The sequence below is a fragment of the Pelodiscus sinensis genome, chromosome 2, assembly GCF_049634645.1.
Source record: "Pelodiscus sinensis isolate JC-2024 chromosome 2, ASM4963464v1, whole genome shotgun sequence".
NCBI classification, from domain to species: domain Eukaryota; kingdom Metazoa; phylum Chordata; order Testudines; family Trionychidae; genus Pelodiscus; species Pelodiscus sinensis.
This window is the reverse complement of record NC_134712.1, coordinates 109,267,871-109,282,016: the sequence shown is the minus strand read 5'-3', so window position 1 is coordinate 109,282,016 and position 14,146 is coordinate 109,267,871. Positions and strand designations below refer to the sequence as shown.

Genomic DNA, 14,146 nt, shown 5'->3' with positions numbered 1-14,146 from the left:
TGCACAGTTAAAACTGCACAGTTCAAGTTAAATCTGTTAGTACATTGAGAAAATATTAGAAAATAAACCAAACAACTCAAGCAATTTCCTCTGCCATGAGGAGATAGCATGGCACTATGCAAGTAATGATTGCTGAAGTCTTGTTAGAACAGAAATTAGAAAGGCAAGTATTTTGCTAATAAACATTCATCTTAAAAAGACTGTGATTAGACATGATTAAAAATAGAAAAATTGGTTTCAAAAACTTCACGATTGTCTGAATTTCAAATGGCTTGAAATAAATTGATGGCTTTGGTAGGTGGTGGGAATTTTTTGTGATGGTGTTCATTTTTTAATTCCTAAAACTTATTTAAAAATTTAGCAAAAATTTTATCAACCACGTATTAAAATTTTGTGTTTATCAAATCCCAAGTTTTCAGTAAACAAAAACCAATAATGTTTTGATCATTTTTAATTATAATTTTGAAAAAAGTAAAAAAAGCGTACAGTTTTTTCATGGAAAATGAAAATTGCAACAAATCAACAATGTTTTGCAAAGCAAACAAAAAATTAAATGTTGTTTTTCAGTGTACTCAAATAGATGTGTAAAACAAATTTGACTGGCTCTAATTGTAATTTAACATTCTGAATTTATTCTTTTAAGTGCCTATGAATATGCAGCATCTAGTTTTAAATGTGCTTCTCTGCTCTTCCCAATGTTGCTATGCAGAGTGCTTTGAAATCATGGAGGAAACAAGCCATATAATTTTTATTCCGTAAGTCCTGGATATGTGGGAATTTTTATTTAGAAAAATACTAACATTTATTCATTAAAAATCTGCTCCCTGTGAATATTATCCAATATTTAATTAAATGCCATTTTCTCCATGAATGTTCCTCTCGGTAAATTTGTTGCACAGAAGATTTGGAAACATGGTAGATGCAAACCATTTAAAAATTTGAATAAAAATTCAAGAAACATTTTTGCAGTATTTACCCAGCTGTAGTCAAAGTGAATAAGTGCCAGACCGAAGTATTTAGAGCCAGCAAGACAAAAACTGAATTCCAAACAACTGAGCAGAAAAACCCACTCTTAATCTTTGTTTACCATAAATACAAACTCATCTTTGGACACGTCTTTCCACCTACATCCAACTCTCAGTATGTTCACTGCAGCAAACAGATTCCATCTTTCAGCTCCGTAAGGATGGCACCAGCGGCAAATTATTTAATAAAGGGCTTGATTCTGGAAGATGCTGAATGTCCTCAACTTCCCTTGAAACCAAAGTTGCAGGTTCTGGTCACTAAGTTGAACCTTTCTTTAGTGTGTTGTTTCATGAGCAGAAACTATGCTTACTATAAAATAATGTTTTCAATGGTCTCTAACAATGTGATCCAACTCCCACTGAAATGAATGGGAATCATTCTATTTACTTTCCAAAGGTTGTGCCTTAATTTTCATTACAATGTTTATTTTGCTTATAAAAATGGTTTCCTAACTGAAGCACTAACGATCCTGAATACAATATTTCTAGAACAGACAGTAATTTTCTTTCATCCTTATTACTGTTCATTATTGTTGATTGGTTGCTACCATTTATATTCCATTGGAAATGTTTACTTTAGCATAATCTAAATGTTTGAAATTACTAAATATACTCCAGAACTTGACTTATGCTTTGAGCTTAAAAATAAAAAATGCTAGATTAAAAATTGTCATTAAATTTGGAAAGGAAAATATTTTTTTAAATAAATAGCTCAGCCTATGTCAGAAATAGGTGTTATTGCAGCGCTGTTAGGCCCTAAAATTCTGTAAAATGAACATGTACTGTAGCTTTTGTTAAATTTAATTAATTTACTGTCATAGGTAAACCTGATAGTTATTTGAGAGTTGCTGCTTGACAGACATTAAATAGAAATCTAGCATTAACCCTTTAAGGAAATAATCTCAGCTACAGGACTGCAGAATTGTCCCTAAATCTCTAATGATCACATTCTTCACCCTACCAGCCATAGAAAAATGCACTTTTTTTATTAGTCAATTGTAGTATGGTAACACCTAAGGACAGTCAAGATAGAAGAGATGAAAGGTAGGAAGTGTTCATTGCATTAGGTTTTGTCCTTATATGGAGCAAAAGTCATCTCAGACATGTGATGTTTAGAATCTCAATAAACAAGACAGGAAGTGTGAGAGAGAAAAGGTAATAATAATCCATGTTTTATACTGAAGCACAGTCAGATTATATGACTTACCTTGGTCATATAAGAAGTGTGTGGCAGCAGCAGGAATCGAGCCTGGATTTCCAAAGTGTCAGTCCAGCATCTTAATAACAGGATTGGCATGGGCCCCTTATTTGCCTCAATATAGATGGATGTGGAATTCAAGCTGTTGGTTTTAGCCTATATATCACTAAATTATTTGGAATCTGGTTACAAGAGAATCACATCTCTCCCCGTGATATCCTATCACATCTGAGATCAGCAAAAATACTCAAGCTGGAGTTCCCTCAGTATATACAACAGTCAATCTTCTAAGCAACTTTCTAATTCCACTTGCTAAGACTGTTCAGGAAGAAGTGGGCTGAGATGGATGAATTTCTGGGGAATCCTTGGTATATGTTATGATTTTTAAAATTGGGGATAGGTGATCAGAGCACTGGATGGGCATCTATAGTTGCATTACATAAAATTAAACTACATAAAAACATTATTAAGGTTGTAAAGTGCTTGAGTTACTTTGCACAACTACATGCATCTGACAAAGTGGGTCTTTGCCCACGAAAGCTTATACTCCAACACTTTGGTTAGTCTATAAGGTGCCACAGGATTCCTCGCCACTTTTGCAGATTCAGACTAACACGGCTACCCCTCTGATACTTAACATTAATTTGATTATCCTGTGCCCATGCATTATCATAGTCTTTATTTACATGATCATATGTGATTTTTCTTCCACACAAAGTCCCCTGCCTCGGCCACAAATAATACACAGGATGGACAGTGCTCAATTAATGAGTAGCTAGTCAATATTCAGCATTCTCTTCATTATTTAATATGTGGCCCTATGCCTTATTTACTGTATACTATTCAAACCCTGCTTTGAAAACATAATTATTAATATCCTTGTGGGCTTTTATATGGTACTCATTACAGGTTGAATCTCCCTAGTCCAACACCTTTGGGACCTGATTGGCAAAATCTCTGGTTCAGCACCAAACCACGAGAGGTCAATATTGTCTAGTAGTATTACCAGCACTTCCACTGCTTACTGGGCTGTTAGAGGACATTTAAGGTTAAATTATAGCTAAACAACAGCACAGAACATTGAGAGCTAGGACTGGTGCTATAAACAAACTTCATAGGACCCAGGGAAATGTGGCCATACCCATGAAAAATGGATATCCAGCTAATTGCAATTATGTCAGGCCATGGATGTAGTAGCTGAGTCCTTAAAAAATACTAATGAATTAATTTTCACAGTTCCTCTGTTAAATGCAAGGTATTATTATTCTCATTTTATAGATTGGAAACTAAGGTTCATAGAGTGCAATCAAAAGGCTTCACTAATTTTGGCAGCATAATTTGAAACAATTAGGACTTAATTTTTTTTCACTGTGACAAACATTTTTATAATACATCTTATAAAATTATAAGACTTAGCATTTTATAATGTTCTGTATTTTCAAAGCACAACTCTCACTAACTTCAATTTCAATTCTGAGTGCTCAGGGCATCTATAAATCAGATCCTTGGTGTACCAAACTGAGGATCCTCAGAATAAGGAACAACCAATTAGTGATCACCTCTGGAAAAAAATGGTGTTAAATGGATTACCCAGCATCACACAGAAACTCTGTGGCAGATGTAGGGACAGACCTCAGTTCTCTGGCACAACTTTCAATTGCCTTAACCATGAGAGCATCCTTTCTCTTTACCACATATCTTCCAACTTCAACATCAAATGAAGCAGAGGTTCCATGGTGAAGGTTCCTCCTTCTTTACATAGCACTGCTCTACTTCCAGAGCAGATCTGTCCAAAGTTCACTGATATAGAGGGTCATAGGAAAGAACCATATGTGATTATGTAATTAAAGATGGTATAATAATGAAAATGCACACAAGGGTATCTCTTCGTTCCCACGAACCTGATAAACAATGGTTAAGAAAGAATAGTGAGATTGCCACCTACAGAGACACCAGCACTGCAACCTGTATCAGCAGAGTTTTCTTTTGAGGACTCTGATTCAAACACTGACTAGGGCTATCCCAGATTAGCTATTGGGAGTGTTGTTCTTCCTCTGTTGATCATAGGATATTAGAGACATAAGGTGTCTCTTTCACCAGCAAAAGTTGGTCTAATAAAAGATATTCTAACTCACCTCTTCTCGGTGAGAGGATAGTGAGAGTCAATAGGATCACAGTCTAAGGGCTTGTCTTTGCTATGTGGAAGTTTGACACTGCTAAATCAAACTCAGAGAATGCCCCTGTCAACTCTGGTATTCCTGCTTCTCATGAGGAGTAAGGGAAGCCAATGGGAGTGTTTGTTCCTGTTGTGGAGATGGTGCAGAAATTTGAATTAAGGTACAACTCCAGCTATGAAATTAGCATAGTTGGAGTTGTGTATCTTAATGCACTCTTCCCCCATAGTGTAGATCTGGCCTTAGATAATATGATTGCAAGCACTGTTAGATGACACCACTAAACTAGTCCAGAAATATTAAAGTTCTGTATCAACATTTATGAAGGTATTAGAGTTAAGAGCAGATTTCAAATACAAAGAGAAAGAAAACACTGTCTTGTCTATATCCAGGTCTACAACCATATAAAAGTATGCAACATGATTCAGCATATTCAAAGTAGTGTAATGGACAAGAGCAGTTTGAATTTTCAGGGGATAAGTAAAGGAACTATTCTAAATTAATTTAACCCTACTAAAGTCAAAATGGTTGCCCACAGAGCTACTGCTACCCTGACATCTTTTAGGATTGCTGTCACAAAGATCATTTTTTAGAATGACAGATGGGTACAAGCCATGAAAGTTTGTATCTGGCTCTGATTTTCATAACTTCAGACTTGGGTTTTGTTTTTAGCCAATTACATAGGTTGCCCTGAGCCACAAAAACGAGGTTCACACTTCCCAAAAATGTAGTAGTAGGTGAGTTTCAGATCTGAACTTCTGCTACAAGCTCATCTCTATTTTAAAATTCCTATGCATTCTGGTCCATAAAAGGAATGCCTGGAACAAGGAAGCTAACCAACACTATTTGTTAAATGACATAAACTATCCTTATCCTACCTCATTGTTTTTGAAGAGATGAGAGGACACTTAAAATGTAACTGGAAAGTAAGTTTTTGTTTCATCAGACATAACAATGACTAATTCAGAATAAAATAATTTAGCGATGTGAACAACTTACTGCCCACAAGTAGCTCAGCTGTTTTCTCTGAGGAAAGATAGATCGATTTGAATGAACTGATACAATAATTAACACATATAATAACCATGTTAATACCCACTGTAACACAATTCAGCTCTGCTGAATTCACTCACCTTTCATATTTCTCATCACTATTACTATTTATGGGAGAACATGTGTATAGTCTACTGTTCCGTTGATCTTTCATAAGTTAGCATTTATTATTATTTTATTTAACAGTACCACATAGGCTGTGTCCAGACTCAGGGGGTTTTTCGAAAAAACCTCACCTGCGTCCAGACTCAAGCCGCGTTCTTTCGAAATTAAATCGAAAGAACGCGGCTTTTCTTTCGATGGAGGTAAACCTCATTTCACGAGGAAGAACGCCATCTTTCGAAAGTTCCTCTTTCGAAAGAAGGCGTTCTTCAATGTAAATAGGGCTTCTTCGAAAGAGAGCATCCAGACTCACTGGATGCTTTCTTTCGAAAAAGCAAGCCGCTTTTTCGAAAGTTCAACGTGCAGTCTAGACGCTCTCTTTCGAAAGAGGCTCTTTCGAAAGAGGCTTGCAGTCTAGACATAGCCCTAGAGATTCCAACTAAGATTGGAGTCCCAGTGTGCCATACAGCTTGAGTCAGTCTCTGCCAGGAAGGTCACTATTTAAACTGACAAGACAGAAAAGGGTAGGAGACAGGAAGTAGTTTCTTTATTTTGCACCTGGAGCACTGGAGCACAGATGCTTGCCTAAAGCCATGGAGACCACAAAACCATTTTTGTCTCTAAAATATGGCTAAGAGAATTTATACTTTATAGATACCAAACAAAATGTTCACAAGTGCCAGAACGACTTAGAGCCCAAAAGTTAGGCTTCTAAAACCCATATCCCCAAATGTATTTAAGTATCTAACCCCCTTTGATTGCTGTGGGAGTTAGATCCCTAAATAATGTTGAGGCTCAGGGCCTAAGTCACTTTGATAAATGAAACTGGGTCTTCTAGAACACTTAGGTGCTTTAAAAATATATTACCTATGCTTGCCCACAGAAAGGAAAGTGTATGCATACATGGAGGTTGGGGAGTCCAACAGTTCAGTGGTGGGGCGGCCTTTCTCTAATAATGAAGAGGGTGTGTGATATTCCTCAAATCTGACCTTGTAAACGGAACTTCCAAGGAGATTTGCACACCCTCCATTATGGCCAAAAGTTTTCAACTCCTCCCGCAACCGGTGCTGGTGCCCGCTGTGGTTGGTCCTCATCCTCCTGCTTTTTCTCTCCCCTCTTCTAGGAAACGGGGTCCAAAGTTGTGATTTGTTTGGGGGTTGTTTTTTAAACTGAGGACTGCGTGGCACGAGCTTACCTATTAGGACGCGGTGACAGGGGAAGGTGGAAGCCCGGGCTGCAGCCGCTCTCCGGTCACCTGTCCTGTGTCCTCGCCGCCCCCGCAGCTGCACCAGCAGCCCCGGGGCAGACACTTCCGTCACGCCCAGCTCGCAATCAGGCGGCTCCCTGCCGGTCCCCCCAGGCCGTGCCACTCGCCAGCCAGGAGCTGCTGGCTGCTCCAGCGCTGGTGGGACGCTGCCCTGCCCGCTGCGGAGGGCGGAGCCGCGCGGCGCCTGCCTGAGCCCCGCTGGGTGACCCTGGCCCTGCCCCGCAGCCTGCGCCGGGGCTTGACAGGGCAGCGTCTCTGCTCCCGTCCGCAGATCCTGAACGGGTTTTCCCTCCCTCTCCCCCTTCCTCCCTTTCCCCTTCCTCGTCTCCCCCTCCCCCGCCTGTGTGCGCGCCTCCTCCTGCCCACCCCAACCAACCCTCTCTCCTTTCTCCCTCCTCAGCGCGCCGGGCCACCCTGCTCACCGTCCCCACATTAATGGCGGCATCGTCGGAGGAGGACATAGACCGGAGACCCATCCGCAGAGTCAGGTCCAAGAGTGACACCCCTTACCTCGCAGAGGCCAGGATCTCCTTCAATCTTGCGAGAGGTAAGAGCGACCCCCCCCCCACACACACACAGACACAGACACAGACACAGACACAGAGCCCTTCCCTGCCACCCCCTTCCCACACTCCCTGCCGCCTGCTGCTGCTGCTCTCTGCCTCTTTGTGTCTGCTGGGTGCAGGGCGCTGCTGAAGGTAGGTGCAGCCCTGTCACGGTCACGCAAGCATGTCTCCCCTCCCCAGCAGGAAGACACCGGTGCCATACAAAATGAACCGGCGGGAGGAGGCGGGGGTGCAGCATGCCTGGACAGAAAAGGAGGACTAAGACGTGGTGGTGGTGGCAGCCTTCAGTTCCTGTCACCGACTACCCAAGAAGTGGAGTCATTTCACCTCCAAAGTTATTTTGAGGGCGAGTTGAAAGAGACCCACACAATATCACAGTCTCCTATTTTATATTTTTCCTCAGCTCTCTCTCATCTTTCCCCATTGGTCTCTAGATACCTAACTCTCCCCAAACATTTCTTCCATCCATCCCCTTTCCTGCTTTCCAGGGCCTCCTCTTTTCATGCCTTTTTCTTCCATCAGACTCTTCCTTCTTTCTTTCTTTTCCCCCAAAGATCTTATTTCTCTGCTCTTTCCTCAAAGCCTTCTTTTCCCCCTCTATGCTCCTTATTTTCTCTTCAAATGTCTCACTTTGCTTATCAAACTACTTAGGCTCCCTACCCTCTGCCTCTAAGCTACTTGCTACCCCAGAAGCCCTCTGTCTGCTCTCTCTATCAAATAGCTCCACATCCCTCATTCTTCCTTTCCTTTCCCCAAACATTCCTTTTCCTATTCCTATGCTCCTCCTTCCCCCAACTATGCACCAACTCCCTTTGCCCCCAGTCTCACACTCCTCTTCTCTGTCCCCATTTTCCTTCTCACCTCCCTCTCCCTGCAAACTCTCATTCTCCTTTCCCTCTAGCCCTTAATTCTCTGTCTAGCCTCTCCAATAATACACTCTCATTCCATTCCTACATCTCCCTCTCTGCCAACTCTTCATCAGTGGTGGGCAACCTGTGGCCTGTGGGCCACATGTCGCTCATCAGGGTAAGCTGCTGGCAGGCCACCAGAGAGATTGTTTACCTTGCATCCACAGATACAGCTGTTGTCCGCTCCCCTTGGCCACGGTTTGCTATTCCTAGCCAATGGGGGTTGTGGGGAGTGGTGGCCAACAAGTCCCTTTGGCCCACACAACTTCCCACAGTTTCCACTGGCTGGGAATGGTGAACCACAGCCAACGGGAGCTGTGGGCAGCTGTACCTGCACTTAAAACCTGTCTGATGCCCACCAGCCGCTTATCTTAAGGAACCACATGCGGTCCATGGGCCTCAGGTTGCCCACTATTAGCTCTTCATTCTATTCTTCCTTTCCTCAGCTCTTAGTAATCAATTCCTTTCTCATAGACCATCATTCTTGTTCTTCCCTGTCAAACTACTTTTCTATCCGCCTTCTCACCAGTCTTCTCTTCTACCCAAATCCATTCACCTCTCCACTGAAATAATTCCCATTGTGCCACTAATAATTCCTTCAGTTTTTCTTCCTGTGCCCCAAGATTAGTCTGAAACTTACATCTCTATCCTTCCCACTCTCTCTGTCTCACAAAATCCCCTGCTTTCTCAAAATCACCCTGACATTTCCATTCTCTGCACCTCCGTGTGTCACATCCTTCCTATTTGTTCTACCTCTTCCAAGTCTTTTCTTATCCCTCCAGCTCCCTAAATTCACCCCTCTTCTTTCTGCTTCCATCCCTCATCTCCTCCTTTCCCCCATAGACACTGCCTCCAGAGCTGCCCACCAGCTCCCTTTTGACCTGTCATCTTTCTGTCACTCTGTCCTCTAAGTCCCTACAACATTATATCTCTTCCCTCCCAGGTCCCCTTTCACCTTACTCCTGCCTTCCCTAAGGCCTATTCCTCTTCTGTCTCCACTGAACCATTTCCCTCTTCAAGGACTCCTGCCTCTGGTAATTCTCTCTTTACCTGCTCTCAAAAATGGGAGAAGGAGGAGACAGCTGCTTCTGGCTGGTAACTCAGTTTATTTCCCTACCTGGCCAGCCTCCCCTGGTATAGAAGGGAGGAAACTGAAATAAGTTTAGTGAGGAATAACAGCTGCAGTCTCCTGACTATCCCACCACGGTACCAACTGACCCTACTGGCAGGGATCCTACAATGCAACTTACCCCTTCAGCTAAACCCCTCAATTCAGCAGCTCATTGCAGGCCCACAGAGGGGAAGAGCGTTTGATTGAGTACGCCTGTTTGCTATGGTTCAGTCTCTCCCATCCCGTTCAGCAGGTTGCAATTGGAGGTGACAAAGATGTTGTTTTCTTCTCCAGACTGAAAGCTGGTGGGGTGGGGGGGAGATTCATCCCCTTTGTCCTCACTATAATTACACCTTTGGTAAATGGTAATATGCAGGTTGTGTTTAACATTGACTGTGACTGGTTGATTACATTGTTCACTGTGCGATTATTCCTTTCTGGTCATGATTAGGGCTTTTTTTTTAATGATTGAATAAAGCTTCAGGTTGGCTGGATGACACTTCAGGGGAGGAATTGGAAAATTATGCCAGAAAGTGGCACTGATTTTAAGGAACTGAAAGTGAAAACAGAGAAGAGGTGTGGGGGCGGGATTGGTGGTGTGTAGGAAGTGACGAGGTGTAAATGAAAAGAGGCTGTGCATGGTTACTTGATTGCTGAAAGAAATTCCATGTTGGCTTTCACTGTCACAGATGACATTATGCCTTTCAGTTATATATGAAATGTCCTTTGAGGGGAGAGTACTTTGAGGTTACCTAGTACCTCACATTTCTACACTGAGCTGGACTTGCTGCCTTTACGGCAATAAGTTCCAGAAGGTCAGGTGGAATGCCACTCTTTAGATTCCTTTTTTTTTCCCCTGGAATTCCTATGAAAATTTGATAAGTACATTTAGTTCACCTTTTAAGTTATGTGCTTAAAGCTCCACTTCTGGACTCTCAGAAATGGACTTCATTTAAAGGGAGTAATCCAAAGAAATACCACTGGAATGGTTTGTGAAGAAACAGAATAAAACTGTGTAAACCAGTATGAGTGGATATTTTCATTAATCCATCTGGCATTAGGTAGTTTGAGTTTAAAAAAAATGAAATTGCTTAGCAACCAGTGTTTAAGTTTAGTGAAGTAACCCAGTGAAATGTGCCAGTGATATAAGTTGCATTGTTGAGCTTTTGGTTTTATTTTTGAGACTGCTTTCCAAGAATGCATAAATGAAAGGCCCTTAATTTAAGAGGGACCCATATTCCAAAAAAGCCCGTTTTTATTTTTAAGATGGTTTAAACTGCTAGATCAGATTATGTGGTATGGTATAGAGTTAGATTTTAAAAACCTGTTGTTTATAAGAAATAGCGTGTTTGTATCATTTTATGTTCATGTAATTGTAGCAAAAATATTCTGAACTTGTCTACTGAATTTTAGGATTAGAAAACAAACCTTGTGCCTATTTATTAAGAATTACTTTGAATATTCTATATTTTTAGGAAGTATTGATACAATAGGTATCCCAGATAAATTATTTTATGTGTAGCTGGCATGAAACATAAGTATAATTAAGCAAGAACACTTAATTCATAGCCGGCCCCCAATTAATCTTTACTTTGGACACTTATTGCTTATTCATGTAAGAGCTTTGCTCTCTGGTTTCAAACAGAAAGTAGAAACACTTACTGTATGCTGGATAAAGCCTATTTGGATTCTGTCTGGAAATAGATTCCTCATTCTGGATCTCTCCTCTTTATGTGTCCATTGCTAATACTGTTTCTTGTGAAACTACTAGCTATCACTTTTCTCTTATTTAAAATTTAATTATTGCACTAGTCTAGAGCTGAGAGGTTTAGGGTCAGGGAAAGACTCCAGAGCACACATGAATACAAGGAGCTGTTCATTCCTGGTGGTGCTGAATGTGTGTATGCTACCAGTAAAAATGGACTCTGAAATGACTCATTGTTTCAAGTAACACCCTGTGTGTGCTTTGTATCTTTTGTGTTTTCCTCTATGTCTGTGTATTTCTGTGCAAGTACATATATAACTCTGCCCATGTATGTGGGGAGGGGAAATGAGGTGGAAATGAGGAAGGAATGTCATATCCTCTACTCAGTGGTGCTGTCAGGACTAAACTGATACATCCCCTCTTCTCTACATGCCTACAATTTACCTTCCATTTAATGCATTTCATGTATATACTCCTGCTGCTGAAACCGAGTCTATAGCGTTTTTCCTGCCAGCTGCTACAAGCGAAGCTGCATCCCCCTTTGATCCACTCATTGTCTTGTTCCAGGATACTCTCTGGGACAGGATGCAGCATGCTGCTGTTTTGCTTTATTTGAACTTTAAATACATTATTATTATCTATATGCAGATGGAGCTAGTGTTACATGTCTCTATGATTAAAATTAATGGCAACTACTGGTTAACAGCAAACAGTCTTATTTTTCTACTTCAGCTGCAAGTTATAATTATACCATTACTGCTGTTATCTGTATTGTTGCCAGATTGCATACACACAACCAGCTATGTAATTTGAGTATAGCAATGAGTTGGTATGTTTCTCAAAAACAATTTATAAACAATTAAGCAAGGCAAACTTTATCTGCCCAGCCAATCAGATTATATTCAGAGTTTATTTTTCATATTGCTTTGTTTAATTAGTTTTCAAATAAGTATTTGGGTTTTTATGTGTTTTCAAATACTGAACAATTATAATATTATAAATATTCCCTACTCTGAATTTCCAAACACTATTCAGTTAGAAGACTCTACCATATATCTTATTCAGTGTTTCTTGGATTGATTAAAAAGAAACAAAGCTATTTTCCAAACTGAGAGGACTATTTTCCCTACTGATATGTACATGCCAGTCCTAGCAATCTTAGTTTCGTATTCATATCAAGAAGATAATATTTCTCAGAGGACTTCAATTGTCTCCTGTGCCACAATGGATGTAGCCACAGAACATTATAAAACTATTGATGGATACAAAATGCTTTTTTGCCTATCTGCTACTGTGTGAGTCCATGTGCAAATAAATGCTAAATCTGAAAACTAAAACTGACAACACAAGGACCTTAGCTTCACATTACAAGAATGTGTTCTCATTTTATTTATTTTTTTCATATAAAGGGCTGACTTTTTAAAATGGCTAGTGATTTGGGTGCATTAGTTTCTGGGATACGGAAAATACCTTCAAGGAGTGAAGTTCTCAGCATCTGCCCTATGAAATTCAGGCCCTTTCAAGGTCTCCATTTGGGCATCCATAATTAAAGGACACAAAATCACTGCTCCTGAAAATTCATGCCTACATTTGTTAGGACTGGCTAAACACATAAAGGCTACGTCTACACTGGCCCCAAATTCCGGAAAAGTCATGCAAAGCAGGTAAGTCAGAATAGGGAAATCCACGGGGGATTTAAATATCCCCCGCGGATTTAAATAAACATGTCCGCCGCTTTTTTTCCGGCTTGGGGAAAAGCCGGAAAAAAGCGTCTAGACTGGCACGATCTTCTGGAATAAAGCCCTTTTCCAGAGGATCTCTTATCCTACTTGAATAAGAGATCCTCTGGAAAAGGGCTTTATTCCGGAGGATCGCGCCAGTCTAGACGCTTTTTTCCGGCTTTTCCCCAAGCCGGAAAAAAAGCGGCGGACATGTTTATTTAAATCCGCGGGGGATATTTAAATCCCCCGCGGATTTCCCTATTCTGACTTACCTGCTTTGCATGACTTTTCTGGAATTGGGGGCCAGTGTAGACGTAGCCAAAGTGTCTTTTCCCCTTATATCTATGCCATCTCCACTTTTCACCCTACATGCTGACCTGTTCAGTTGTTAAGTATTTGATAAAAGACAATAACTTAAAAATGTCAAATGATGGAATCATATGAGAAGCAGAGAGTTTCATGGCTGGAAGAATTATCATATCCGATTACTGAGAAGGGGACAGACCATTTAGTGACTTATACTTAATGATCTAAGGCAGAGGGTGTTATTTTTCTTGTCTGATAAGACATTTATTTTTTAGCCCTATGAAATCTTATTGTAAATCCAGTAAATTGGAGAGGTAGTAGATATGTGGGTGATAACTAATCAGGTAGTAGTTGATCTCTTTATTGGAACATTCAAGTAGACCTGCTTACGAACAATTGATCCATACCTGTCCATCTATAAGTAGCTAGATAAAGGTCAATAGCATCATATATGACATTTGCATGGATGAAATGGATATGTCAGCTACTGAAAGTTGTTGTTCACAGGCTGATTGACATTTAGAAGAAGTCATTATCATGTCAGGCTGCTATGGAGACTTTCTGAGCTTGTTCAAGGAAGTCATCCAATGTCATTTGCCACTCAGATTTGTTTGCTTTTCTGGGAGTAATGTCTTATCAGAGGGAAGGAACCATACTTTGAAAAAGGTAGCAGGGCAGTACACTTGCTTAGGTGAGTGAATGGTCACCAGAGAGGAACGATCCCTCCCAAAAGCCATGATTATCCTCTATAGTTGTGATTTACTGGAGGCCCATGGAATGTAATATAAACTGGATCAGCCCTGAAAGTCTGTCCAGATGAAAGTATACTTAAATTAGTCAGTAATCTCAAATTGGGGGCAAAATCCTCAGTTGGTGTAAAGCAGCATAGCTCTATTGACTTCCATTGAACTACACCATTTACACCCACCAGGGCCAGATTAAGGCATGGGCTAGCCGGGCAGCTGCCCGGGGCACCAACCTATGGGGGGGTGCCTGACTCCCAGATCATG

At 40.8% G+C, this 14,146-nt stretch overlaps 1 protein-coding gene and 1 long non-coding RNA gene across 9 annotated transcripts in view; one reads left to right on the top strand and one right to left on the bottom strand.

The window, feature by feature from the left end:
• The window catches only part of LOC142827174 (uncharacterized), a 117,979-nt gene extending 110,723 nt beyond the window's left edge, over nt 1-7,256 (bottom strand). For both annotated transcript variants that reach the window (XR_012901647.1, XR_012901648.1), the window contains exon 1: nt 6,748-7,256. This is a non-coding gene — a long non-coding RNA (uncharacterized LOC142827174). The remainder of the gene's footprint in view (nt 1-6,747) is intronic.
• PHACTR1 (phosphatase and actin regulator 1) overlaps nt 1-14,146 on the top strand; it is a 458,960-nt gene that overhangs the window by 5,407 nt on the left and 439,407 nt on the right. For all 7 annotated transcript variants that reach the window (XR_012901644.1, XM_014581425.3, XM_006138762.4 and 4 more), the window contains exon 3: nt 7,220-7,366. Coding sequence is in view for 6 of the 7 variants with exons in the window: in XM_014581425.3 (XP_014436911.1) it covers nt 7,220-7,366 (147 nt within the window). In the remaining variant the exon portion in view is untranslated. The remainder of the gene's footprint in view (nt 1-7,219; nt 7,367-14,146) is intronic.